Raw genomic sequence first — 13527 nt, forward strand, 5'->3', positions numbered from 1 at the left:
TTGGCCATTTCAGATGGATTAAGACATGTAGCATCTGCCATTGGGTAAATGATTATCCATGTATTTACATGATGAGTTTATATACTTACTTACATACATGCACAAATGTGTGTAAGCCTATACATATTGCTGCAAGATAAGCAAAGAAAGTGTTTATCACCTTGTAGTTTCAGCCTTCCTAGGCTTGGCTGAATTTTATTTTCTTCATTTGCCATAGTCACTGTAAGATTAGTGTTGCCTCGTGAAGAAGATAATTCCGGTTCCAGAAAGCTTACATATTAAGATAATTGAAAACAGAAGATGGGATATGTGGGTAACATACAGTAGGAGTAATTCCATCTGCAAATTCCTCCATGTGTATACAGAACATGTTTCTGTGTAAATATATCTAGAAAAGAGTAATTCTTTTGAAGTATTGTTGGGAGGAGAACAGGATAGGTTCTGTAAACTAAAACTGGTCTAGCGTTACACACCCACCCCCACCAGGAAAATAACGGGAAGAGGGGAAAAAGTATTTAATGGAATTTTAGGGTGACAGTTCTACAGCTATTATGAGTTTTAGTAAAAGGTGTAGGTGAAAATATAAATAAGAAAGCATCAGTTTAAAAAGTATTTTGACTTGCCATTAATAAAAAGGATTCTGGATCTCTTGAATTAAAATGGACAGCAAAAGGGATTTGAAAGCAGCTTCTGCTCTAAGAGCTTGAAAGTGAACTTTGGGTACAATGTTAAGATTTAATAGTGAGTTAAAGTAATGGCAGCTGGAATAGTTTGGAATTTTCCCCCTTCAACACCATAGAAGACTCAGCAAATAAGTTGCTTTCCCCTCACCATGGCACTAAATAGGAGTAGACTTCTATCTTGAAGCTTCAAATTGTGCTACATCCTTCATGTATTATATTTCGTATTGTGCTGAATGTTGTATTTGCAAACGGCTTTATATTTCCAAATGGTATTCTGCATAATTTGCTTCATCCTTTAAAAGCATTTCAGAGGTGATTAGCATCCTTAAATATGAAAAACAAGAGGAATAATTTGAATTCACCCCACTCCCTTAAGTGACCTTAAACTGACATTAGTAACCACTAAGTGAAAAGTTACAAGAAATGTCTTCCTGGACCATTTATTTTTAAATAGTCTTCACACTGAAAGGTATTCTTCAACTCTAATATACCTAGTAGCATCAACATTTAGAGGCAACATACAGTAGCACAGAGTCGATCATTCTGATTTGAGGTGTTATTTTCATGCTTTTGGTACAGATCAGAACGGATTAATCTGAAACAGAACTAAAACTGTTCTGTTTTAGTAACTGCTGTTGCTTCCACTGTTAAGACAGGATCATGAGGAAATAAGGAGATCGAAATTTAAGTGATTGGCATGATAAAGAGGCTAGAAAGAAGCTTTCTGCAGGCCACTTGCTTGTTTAGATGCAGTTAGGTATGTTGGTAGTCTAAAGATACAACAGGCAGAGGAGAGAGGTTGAAAATAGGCCAATAAAATACATTCAATTCTTCTGTCACTCAGAACTGAATGTAGGAGATACAGGGAAGTGCTGAATCTGATCTATTTTTTCCTTTTCTTACATTCTTGTAGTTCACAAGCTTGCAACAGAGCAACAGTCAGCAAATTGTAAATGTAAAACATCATAAAATGGGCATCCTTCAGGTTCACTGAGGTGTCTCATATGCATCCTCTTAAACTGAAGAGATTCCATTATTGGGGGACTGGTTTTGACAAGTCCCTACCCCAAATACAAGGGATATAACTGCAGTTGTTGTTGAAGACTTGACAAAATAAGATCTAGTAAATACATATTTGCTGGTAATACTCTTGTCCTTTGATTTCTTAGCAGTAGAAGATAGGAAGTTGTTTATTGGAATGATATCCAAGAAGTGCAATGAAAATGATATCCGAGTGATGTTCTCCCCCTTTGGGCAGATTGAAGAATGCAGGATATTACGGGGCCCAGATGGCCTGAGCCGAGGTAAGCAGGAAGCTTTTCTGACAGTTCAAGGTTCTCCACTGGGTCCTGCCTTTTGCAACTCAAGGCAGCATTTGAGCTCTTTCTGTGATTCCACCTCCCCTCTCCTGTAGGCATTTTCATTTCTTCATTCATCCCAGTAATTGTGGGTGTAGTGTATGACTTGGTTCCTTTTTGTTCTTTCCCTAGGTTGTGCATTTGTGACTTTTACAACAAGAGCCATGGCACAAACGGCAATCAAAGCAATGCATCAAGCACAGACCATGGAGGTAAAACAAGTTAGTGGGTGTCAGAGGAAGATGTAATTTGTCAGGCAGTCACTGTGGAGTTGGGAGGATTAGAGAGCAGAGAAGGATAAGTGCAGCGTGCGTTTCTTAGCAAATACTACTCCTGGACCTCTGTGTTTGTTCTGCTCCTATTTTAGAGCTCGAGATAAAAACTTCATTTGCAGAGGAAATACCAAAATACAAAATAGAATTAAATGCAAACGAGAACCTTTAATGAAATGTGCTGTTTAAAAATATATAGACGCTATACCAGAAAAGCAAAACAAGAGTGGGAATGAGGCCTGTATGTATGCCTGTACGGGGAGGAGAGGGGAATGCTTCCAATGACTGGGTCTTAATGCAGTATTTTTGTGACTGCTGGGGATAGCAAGTACGTAATTGTTTGAATTGCTGTTTGCAGGGTTGCTCTTCTCCCATTGTGGTAAAATTTGCAGACACACAGAAGGACAAAGAGCAGAAACGAATTGCTCAGCAACTCCAGCAACAAATGCAACAGATCAGTGCTGCCTCAGTATGGGGAAACCTGGCTGGTCTCACTACACTTGGACCCCAATACTTAGCAGTGAGTTTCTGATTTGGGTTCTTTTCATCTCTTCAGGGATTGCAGTGTCTGACTATCTTGTAGTGTTTAATGTATTCATTTTTAGAAGGATCCTGATAGATAGGAGCGGGATTCCTAATGCCTGTTTTGTGCATGAGGAGGCTGAAATCAAGTTACGTGCTAACAGCAAGTCAGGATGCATTTAAGTGAGGATTTCAACCCCAGTCACTGTAGCCCCAACTACTGAAACTTCCCCTCCCCCCAACTCATCATCTGTAGAATGACTTTGTGCTGGGAAGATTTTCTTAATATGTTATGGCCTCAATGTTTACTCATATAAATGCCCTTTCCACGTCTGTCTGATGACGTAGTTCTTGTATTCCTCTTCCATTTTTCCTTCTTCAACCCTATTTTCTCTCATCCCCTTCCAGTGAAACCTAGAGCAGTACTTGGTGCTGTCCAAATAGAAAAGGTGATCAGGTTGGAAGCACCAACAGCTGACAGTGCACAGTATGAAAAGAAAAAAAAAAAACAAACACACAAACCAAACCCCCAAAACCACCCCCCAACAACCCACAGAAAATAGAGAGAAACAACTCTCCTTAGCAAAAATGACACAACAGGAAGTAGCCTGCTGTTAGTGATTTTAATTGATTTTGCTGGGTCCCTAAAGGGTAAACTTCTCAAATTGATGTGCTGTACCTCATATGGGTTGCCGGCGTAGCTGAGAGAACCGTATTCATGCAATATAAAGTCTGGGAAACAGAAGGAAAATTTCATCTTGTTCTTGGTATGGTGTACTGTTGAAGAGGGGACATTCTGTCTTTATCATTGCTTTAGGTTTGGTAGACTGGAGTTTTTTATAACAACACCTACTTAATGGAGAAAGGAATTAAGAGATCCTTCTAAAGAGCATCTGAGCTGAGGCTTGAAATTTCTCTCATGGCCGTTGTGCTTGAGGCGGGGGTTCCCTCTCAGAGCGGCTCTTTTGGTTTTGGTATGGCATTTGCCATTTGTCTTACGCTGGCAGGTTCAGCTGTAAAGTCTGGCTTGAGGTTATATATCCTTAGGGGTGGCAATCCTGCCTGAGATGCTTTGAATAGGAATTATCTCCGAGTACTGATTATACCAGTTTTGTCTTGGTGTATTAGCTGTAAACTTCCCTCAACATTGACTATGTTAAGTGGGGAAAGCATTGTGCTGTTGCTTTGGCTGCAATGTGATGCACGGGCAACATGGATTTTCACTCTGGTGGTGCTCTGGCTGTATTGCATAAGGGGAATTCTCTTTATGCTTTGCTACAATGTGGTGCATGGGCAGTGGGAATTCCCTTGGTGACAGCGCTCTGGCTGTGGTGTGATGCAGTTTCTCCCAGAAGCGGAGCCATCCCTCACTCTCACTCTTGTTTTGTTTTTTGGTGTAATGTCTAGCTTTATTTGCAGCTCCTTCAGCAGACAGCAGCTGCGTCATCTGGGAACCTGAACACACTGAGCAGCCTCCACCCAATCGGAGGTGAGTTTTTTCCAACAGAAGACAAGCTTAGTGCCAAAGAAAAGAGGAGAGGATAGAGAAAGTAGCCAAAAGGCTGTAGAGACATTAACCTGATTTGAAATAAGTAGACCTGAGTTTACCCACTCCTTTGGAATGACAGGAATCCTCTGCTACAAGTGTGGATGTTTCTTAATCTTAGTTAACCATTTTCCCTAAGGTAAGTTATGGTATCCTGGTAATCTCCCCTACCTCTGGCATTTAAAATTGTCTTCCCTTATGGGTACAAAAAGATAGCTTTGTGTATTTATTTTCATCCAAACAGGTGCATATTTGAAGCATTGTGTTTTGCAGTAAGCATTTATGCAGGTATTTAAGTGATAATGGATTCTTAGGTTTCCCGTTTTTAAATTCTTTGTTCTTAAATACATCAAAGGTGAAAATGCAGTGTTGGTAGGAATGTGAACCAGTCATTCATTCAGGTTCTTTAATTCCTTAATTTGAATTACGATTGATTACACAATCGCTGCTAGGGAATATCAGCTTAATAGGTATGAGTCATATTCCTTGCTATGGACGGCTAGTCGGAATATTCATTAAGTATAGCAGTACTGGGGCTGCAGATCGATTGTCTCTTCTATCTTCACAGGGAATAATAAAACATGTTAGTAACTCCATTCACCACATTCTTCACGTTCTTCTGCTGGCAAAAAAACCCTATAGTTCTGGTTTTAATACTGAACATTTTAAGCTTTCAAAATTGCCTCCTGGAGTTGTATGGTAATCCACAATAGTACATGCCCCGTCTGTGCAGAGGTTTATCTAAAAATGTTAAGAAAGTAAAGTGTCTTTGTACATCTGACTTGTGTTGGTACACCCATCAGTAACTATTACAAGCTTTTGCAAAGTGTTATGTTTTCAGTTGTAAGAACTTTGAGGTTGATTCTAACCTTAGCTTCTTATGTCTACTTTTCTAATGTTAGACCTCTTCAGGGCTCCTTAGATCTAACACTCTTGCCAAAAGCAATTTTTTAAAAATCAGTTTCACTAATATCCTGTGCGGTGGTGATCTATAATAGATTTTATGTGCTTTATACTGTTTTTCACCCCTCTTGTGTAGGTTAAAAGCAAGTAGTAATGAAGGAGAAAAACAGTACAGCAGTTCATGTGAATTGTTACTACAGTAAGGATTGGGGCAGGGGCTAACTAGCTGAGGTTGCCTGTGAAGTTTCCAGGGTAATTGTGTCTTCATTATTTTAAAAAAATCTTAAAAACTGTGAACTCAGGCATATAAATAGAAAGTTGCATGGTGTTTTAAAAGAATTATTCCAAGTCTGTGAATTCTTCACAGAAATAGTTTTAATTTCAAAGTCCTGTTAATATCTCAGCTGATCTCCTCTCTTGATATTCATAGAAAGAAAAATTAAGTAGGTAATTAGATCCCAAACTATATCAGACTTTGCAGACAAATTTAATCTTGACCCTATTTGAAAGCAAATGGGAAAATAATGCAATGACAAGAGGACAGGTGCAGCGTGCACATGCCAAACTACTTCAGAAAGGAAGCAAGCTGCTCTGTTCTTCACTAGCTTTAACACTTGCACTTTTAACCCTCAGTAGCACAATAAAAACAAAAAATATAACTTTTTTGTTTCAACTTCATGCTTTCATGTTACAATGGCACTGCGAGAATCTAAATAAAGGCAGAATCCTCTTGTTTCAGGCACTAAATGTAGTTAGGGAAACAGACCCTGTCACAAAGAGAAAACATTGAAAAAGATAAACCCCAAATGAACTATGCTAAAGGTAGAAGTTTTTTAAAAAATAAATAGTTTATACTGCATTGTCACATACATTCTTATGTTGTCTGTTTATGTACTTAAATTACAAAACTGAGGTGTTAATTGTTTGAGATGGGTCCTTTGTCACCAAGTACTTACTAAGCATCTGAAAGATGAGGTGACATATCTGCCTAGGACATTTTGATGTTGTTATATGAATGGTGATTAAATTAATTTTGGTTTTAATTTCGTAGGGAAGAATTACTAGGGGCTGTCTGAATTCGAAGAGGAGGAATTGTTAGAATAAGCAAAGGTAGAGACAAAAAGAGGAAATAAGTGAAAAGAGAAGAGAGGCAGAATTGGAAGTGTGGAGCTAGCATACCAAAGGATGGCTAAAATACAGAATTCAGAAGATTGATAGCAGTGGTAATCCCATGGCAGGAAAAGAGGGCAAACTATAGTGTTAGTACTGACCGAATCGTTTCATCCATAAGTTATGACTCAAAACTAAGGTGAGTCAGATGAGTTAATTGACCAGTAGAAGTTCATCAACACAATGATGAAATACCTCCCCCTGCAGTATTCCTTGCTGCTTACCCACAACATGTCTGATGTTTCCCATTTTCGATACCACTTCTGTTTGACCAGCTGACTAGCCTACACATATATTGGCTGATCTTGTGGTCATGGGTTGCCACTTGACATTGTCTCACAATTGGCTGTTGCTTCTTGGCTGCTAAGGGGACAAAAGAAAACATGCTGATACTCAGCCGATGGTGGGTTAAAGGTGTGACTTTCATGGCCGCTGTGGCATGTAGGCCTTCTTGGAAGAATTCTGCAGTTATTGCTGTTCCCATAAAAAGAGAGTGGAGGGACAAGAAGTCATTGGCTGGCATCTAGACAAGTTCTCTGGCTTGCAGATGAGCTGTCAGACTCTGGCTTAACTCTCAGTTGCAGCTGCTATGCTTTTGTGTCTGAAGAGAACACTGCTTGAAAATTTCTGTACTCTGAAGTCTACATCTAGGACCGTGACTACCTGGTCTTCTATGGAAACTCATGTATCTGGGCAAAGAAAAACTACTTTCTTGGTTACAACAAGGAATCGCAATGTAGAAAAGATCAGTAACTAGAATTAATCCTGTTGGGTTTTAAGCTCTTTCCCATTGCTCCCTTGTGATGTGCTGAGATTGCTGGGACTGTTAAGCTTGGACAATGGTGACTGTTACAGGAGACACTGTGCATTCTTCAATGTATTGCAGGACTGAATGCGATGCAATTACAGAACCTGGCTGCATTAGCAGCTGCGGCCAGTGCAGCTCAGAATACACCAAGCGGTACCACTGCACTCACTTCCTCCAGCAGTCCCCTGAGTGTGCTCACCAGCTCAGGTAAGAAGCTGCCTGTGCCATAGTGTGTTATGACATGGGTTGCCTTAGAAGTTGTTTCAGGATAGGTGTCACCTGTTTAGTCAATCTCTTTTTGTCACTTTCATGCTGATTCTTTAATAGATAAGAAGTTTTACTACTAGATTTACTGGTCTTTGTTTAGGGTCGGTATCTTTGCCACCAACAAAGGCTTTTTTACCTGCTGTGTTCCTTCCTTCAAATGGTCAGATTAATTTAAAGTAAAAAGAATTTTTGAGGTCATCGTGAAGCAGAAAGGTAGGTGACCTTTTTCCAGTCACATTATTACAATCTCATCACGTATTTGGTTTATCTGTGGTTTTAGGCAGGTACTGTGGCAGATATACTCTGTTCCTCTGGACATGGAGATAGAAGATGCCTTAAGCATGAAGTAACACGTTCTGTGCACTAGAACAGTACAGTTTATATTCCTCTGACATTAATGAAGATGAGGATACCAGAACTACCTCACAGAAGTAGAATAAACAGACCCCTAGCACATATATTGGAAAGCATTGTCTATAACTGAGTGTATAAGTTGCACATAAAAATCAGTATCTTGCTCTTCTGGATTTTTTGTTGTTTGTTTGGTTGGTTGTATTGTTTTTTTGCTTTTTTTTTTTACTTTAGGTTATGTACATTATCCAGAGAGGCTAGAATGTCCAAGTAGTGTTCTTTTGCTGTTGTATTGTTAAATGTGATGATTAAATGCAACAAACGAGAAAAAAATAAATTAAATTGTGCTTACATCAGACATGCTCAGTTTTTACCACAAATGAGAATCAGTATCCTACTCAGTTATTTCTACCCTATTTTCAGTTATTTCTAAATCCTGCCATGAGAAGGGAGACCCTGTATTTTCAGGGTGTCAGTTTCCCAGCATCTGTGGCATGGTAGGTGGGTTTGGTTTTGGGGTTTTCATAAAAAGCCAAATTGCTTATCCAATTTTGAAATCCAGCTTACAGAGGTGACATCCTCACCTGTTATTGTGAGAGACCAAAGGGGGTTGGGGCATGTTTGAAACTTCCACAGGTAGCTTTTTGTGTTGTGTAGGAGGACCAAGGAGCTGGACTAAGAGATTATAAAGCGATTACAAGGAAAAGCTGTTTAGAAAAACCTTATGTCACATGATCAGGAGTTAAACCAGGGCTTTGCACAGTTTTCTACTTAGAGAAATCCCCAGGAAAGAATTCAGTTCAAAGAGTGTTCTGTTGCTGGACAGGGTTTTGTTTTCCATAAAAATTTTGTGGTCTGCAATACTTAAAGATGAACATCTCAAAATTTATCTTGATTCCCATCTCTGGTATTCTATTCTATAACTGGGGAGGAAAAAACAAAATAAACAAACAAAACCCCACAAACACAAAACCCAAAGAGTTGATGCTATAAGAATAGTTGCATTTGTAGCCCACTAATGCTGCTTCATCATAGAGAAAGCATGAAGATGAATGCACCTGAGAAATTCTCCCATATTTTCTCATGCAGTAGCAGAGCTGGAATTGTCAGATTAGAATTTGCTGTGACTGGAGTTTAGAACTAAAATTTCCTTTTTCACTCTGTCATCTACTGACCATAGCAAGTTTGTTCTCTGGTTTGCTGAGGTGGGGAAAGGGACTGGCAGGTTGTGAAGTTCAAATACCAGACATGCTAGAAAAGGCAGAGACAGCCTCTCCTCAGAAGTGTACAGTGAAAGGACAAGGGTAACTGACACAAGTTGCAACAGAGAAAATTCTGACTGGATATAAAAGAAAAATAAAATTAATGGTGAGAGTGATTAAGCTCAGCAACCAGGTGCCAGAGGGACTGTGGAATCTCTATCATTTCAGAGATTCAGAATACAATTTGAAAGGAACCTGAACAGGCTGACATAACTCAGAGGTTAGACCAGCTCTGAGCAGACCATTAGACTAGATGATCCACAAAGGTTCCTTTCAAATGCAGTTATGCTGCTATTGTGTGATTCTTTGGGATTGGTTTTCCCTCTGTAAGTTTTGGCTGTTCCACAGCACTCTGCAGGTTCCTTTTCCTTTGATGAGAGACATATCTCAGGACTCTGTTGCATTTTTGATCATGCTGGTGGACGGCCTAGGCGGTGGGGAGCTGAATCCAAACAACCCTCTGATCGCCAGTCACATTAATAAATGATCGTGTGTCAACGATCAAGTAATCATTCAGAGCACCCCTCCTGAACCATACCTAGACCTTGAAAAAACTTGGAGTATAGGTGTTCAATACAACGTGTTAGTAAATGCTTGCCTTGTCTGTGGGACATATGGCAACATCTACTCTGATAATCTCTTAAACCTAACTGCAGATGAGATGACTACTGGCTTGACTTCTATCCATCTGTCATCCAGATGTTCACCTGATGCTTATTTGGACATCCATCCCAGATTATACTCAAATTGCGTAATTGGTGGAAAAATCTAGATGATCATTATGCATAGTACCTTTTTGATTTTCTTTCATCTGCACTGCTACATTTTGTATTTGGGGAACTTGTAAGTCCACACAGTGCAGCGTCTGTAGACAATCTAGGAAGGGATTAGAAGGTAGAAGCAGTATGATCAATCAAGTTGTGTGGGTTTGGGATTTTGTTTTGACATAAAGTATACCGTGTTGCCTTAGTCTGTTCCTTGCTAGCCTTTCCTACAGAAATAACTTAATGAAGGAGTTGAATTGTCAGGATCAAAAAATATTACTTGAAGTTTAATTATCTTATTTTAATAGCAGGTTCCTCACCTAGCTCCAGCAGCAGCTCCTCTGTTAATCCAATGGCTTCTCTTGGAGCATTGCAGACGCTGGCAGGGGCTACAGCAGGCCTCAACGTTAGCTCTTTAGCAGGTAAGCTGTGTGTTGTGGTGGGTTGGGAGAGTAGCTGGTTATCATTCCTCAAGCTGTGCTAGTTCCGGGTGGGGCGTTTTTCTGGTCCATACCTTTTTGTGACAGTATTTGAATAGAGTATTTGAAAGGTAACTGATCTGGCTCAGTGGAAGTATTCGGTCATCTTTATTTCCTCTTTCTTATACAGGAATGGCAGCCTTAAATGGAGGACTTGGCAGTGGTGGTCTCTCAAATGGGACAGGTAGCACAATGGAAGCCCTCACGCAGGCTTATTCTGGAATTCAGCAATATGCTGCTGCTGCATTGCCCACACTCTATAATCAGAGTCTCTTAACACAGCAGAGTATTGGTGCAGCGGGAAGTCAAAAAGAAGGTAAGCACAAAGTTATAGAAACAACTTGAGACATGTTTTCAAAAGGGCAAGCTCAGCACTTGCAGCTATCTTATCTGCAGAGCTTTTGTTTGATGGCATTTTTTAGAATCCTAGAGTTACTGAAGATAAGGAAAATTTGTGAGGTCTCTCTGTAAAGGGCTGTCCAAAGTAGTTTTTATACAAGAAGTTTCTCCCCAGAATTTGTCTAGTCTTAGGAATCGTACTCCTCCATTTTCTCAGCAGACAGGAGAGTGTGAGTCTGCAGCCTGATACATCCCACTGTCAGAGAATCAGATGTGGTTTTCTTATTTTGTTTTCTCGGTCCTTCACCTGTTCCCACAGATACTTAATGCCAATCTCTTCACTGTTCAGATTCAGAATCAGTTTAACATACAGTGTAAAGTAATGAAGAATGTTAGGAGTAAGTTTTCAGCAGAATGTAGGGTGCTGCATAGAAAAGAATCTGTCAGATTACAAGTAATGCAATTGCTTGTGTTTTGTATTGAGACTGACTTCGTTTCTTTGGGCCACAAACTTTGCATAGCCATTTTTGTTTTAGTCAGCATCTGGGGCTCACACTTATAGTTTGGCTTTCATTACAGCAAAGTTCTGTGAACCAGTTTTGGCACAGTGTGGAAATTACAAGCAAAAATGGTGAGAAAGAGCTAGAATTATTGGAATGATCAATCCCAGCAAAGGGCCATGTTGATTTATTCTGGAGTCAAGCACTCCCCAGAAGTGCAAACAGTAATTTCATTGTTTTATCTAGAAAATTTGGCTTGAATGGCTCTTCCACCATTTTTTGTGAAGTGGGCCTATATTATCCACGCTCTTTCTGAATTTATATTCTTACTTGTTGTTTGAAGGTCCAGAGGGAGCCAATCTGTTTATATACCATCTTCCCCAGGAGTTTGGGGATCAGGATTTGCTGCAGATGTTTATGCCATTTGGAAATGTCGTCTCTGCCAAGGTTTTCATTGACAAGCAGACCAATCTAAGCAAGTGTTTTGGTACGTTGCGTCTAATCATTACCTGTAGAGAGGTGACTTCTTTCTAGCAATCTCTTTTCCAGTATGTTGTCTAGTCTAGCTTTTAAGTAGTGATTCTTTCTCTAGATCCCTAAAAAAAATAACTAAATATGAACCCTTCCAACAATGAGCTGTATTTTCCTGATTTTCATTGTGACTTTTTGCTTTTCCTGATTTTGTACTATTATGCCTTGTTATACTGTTACAGCCCTAGATAATTCACTAAGATTCATGTTTGCAGTCTGTAATCACATTATAGTTCCTTCTCTTCTCCTTTTCTGTCTTTTCACTAATTGTTTACATTTCTGTATATACTACTTACTACATTATAATTATGAATGATTTCTATTAAATATATATAATTATTAAGGCTACTGCGTAGTACAGGAGCATTTGATGTTCTGTAACTGCTCAAAGGCAATTTTTAAAGCTTCCTCCTAATTCTTGAAACTTCATAATAGAAAAACCATTTCAGCTGTTATTTGCTACCTAACTTTGGTTGCACCTCTTATCCTAATTTTGCTCTGCTTATTGTGTATTTAGATGGGAGGCACATCAGGGCAGGAAGTGTATCCTAAAACTGTAAATCAACCTGTCATGCTACTGTTACTGTCCAAACAGATCTGTTAACTGCTAAAGTGATGCCAAAAGGGCAAAGAATGTATTTTTCCTTAGCTTGTGTAGCAGGAGGCTGCACATGTGGACTGAAAGATTCATGGTTTTATCTCCCTCGCTTTGAAACCCCCGTTCAAGCAGTTGTAGCATTTTTGTAGTGCTGTAAGCTCTCATGACTATTTTGATATATGGATATTTCTTGTGATGGAATAGGAGAGGTGAGCCTTTCTCTATGGTTTTGATAGCTTTGTGCCTCCATAATACCCTGTATTTTTTTAGTATTTGAGTCAAAGGATGGGGCCAATCTGATGCTTTTTGAAAACACACAAATATGCTGAGCATCAGGCATGTTACACCTGCACATGGAATGATCTCCCCAGGTAGTGATACCAGCCATTGACTGGAGTTATTTAAAATGGGTTCCTTCAAAACCCTGGAGAAGTTTATTTTGAGGATGCTCTTTGCCCGGAATGATACACAGCTTTTCATCCAAGAGAGACCTAAACATAATAGTGGTGCAGGTGCCGCACTGCCTTGAGAGCTACTTCACTCCAAAAACGTCCACTCCCATAATGCTAAGAGGGTGATTTCAGTCCTGTATCTTTAATGAGCTTTCATACAGAGATTAACATTTTCCAGGTTTAGTTTTCTCCAAGGTGTGAGTGCTTAGAAAATGAACAGCAGTACTCATTATTGTTGGAAGACTAGAAAATGTTATTTCAATTTGCTGAGCTTTGTATATCTTTTGGCCCAAGTTCCATACATCAGAAAGCAATGCTTTGTCTGAAAGCCCTTAATACGAAGTTTTTATGAAGAGTCTAAAAACAGTTGTGAGCTTCTGAAAATGGATTTTCATGCAAGCTTCTCTTACCTTGTGAGTACCTGCATTTCCAATTACGAGTAGCTGTTTTGGACAGCTTTGGCATGGTGTAATTATGTATTTTCCTTTCGTCAGGTTTCGTAAGTTACGACAATCCTGTCTCTGCGCAGGCTGCCATTCAGTCAATGAACGGCTTTCAGATTGGCATGAAGCGTCTGAAAGTACAGCTGAAGCGTTCAAAGAATGACAGCAAGCCATACTGAGTGCCCCTCCCCCCCCGGGACTGGAGTGAGAAGGATCTTCTGGTAAGTTGGAGAGGAGCACACTTAGTGATTCGAAGCCCTAAGGCTGTGTTTTTACAGT

The 13527-nt window shown here is 39.6% G+C and overlaps 1 protein-coding gene across 20 annotated transcripts in view; it reads left to right on the forward strand.

Moving 5' to 3' along the window:
• The window catches only part of CELF1 (CUGBP Elav-like family member 1), a 67514-nt gene that overhangs the window by 36889 nt on the left and 17098 nt on the right, over positions 1-13527 (forward strand). For 9 of the 20 annotated variants that reach the window (XM_075105360.1, XM_075105357.1, XM_075105363.1 and 6 more), the window contains 9 exons: positions 1853-1987; positions 2174-2253; positions 2672-2833; positions 4243-4324; positions 7341-7469; positions 10215-10328; positions 10516-10701; positions 11568-11711; positions 13300-13469. In XM_075105360.1, the coding sequence (XP_074961461.1) occupies positions 1853-1987; positions 2174-2253; positions 2672-2833; positions 4243-4324; positions 7341-7469; positions 10215-10328; positions 10516-10701; positions 11568-11711; positions 13300-13427 (1160 nt within the window). In that variant the 3' untranslated portion in view covers positions 13428-13469. Of the gene's footprint in view, positions 1-397; positions 404-1851; positions 1988-2173; positions 2254-2671; positions 2834-4242; positions 4325-7340; positions 7470-10214; positions 10329-10515; positions 10702-11567; positions 11712-13299; positions 13470-13527 lie in introns of those variants that run through there. The other 11 variants (XM_075105376.1, XM_075105371.1, XM_075105377.1 and 8 more) reach the window with 8 other exon arrangements.

The sequence above is a fragment of the Phalacrocorax aristotelis genome, chromosome 10, assembly GCF_949628215.1.
Source record: "Phalacrocorax aristotelis chromosome 10, bGulAri2.1, whole genome shotgun sequence".
Taxonomy (NCBI): domain Eukaryota; kingdom Metazoa; phylum Chordata; class Aves; order Suliformes; family Phalacrocoracidae; genus Phalacrocorax; species Phalacrocorax aristotelis.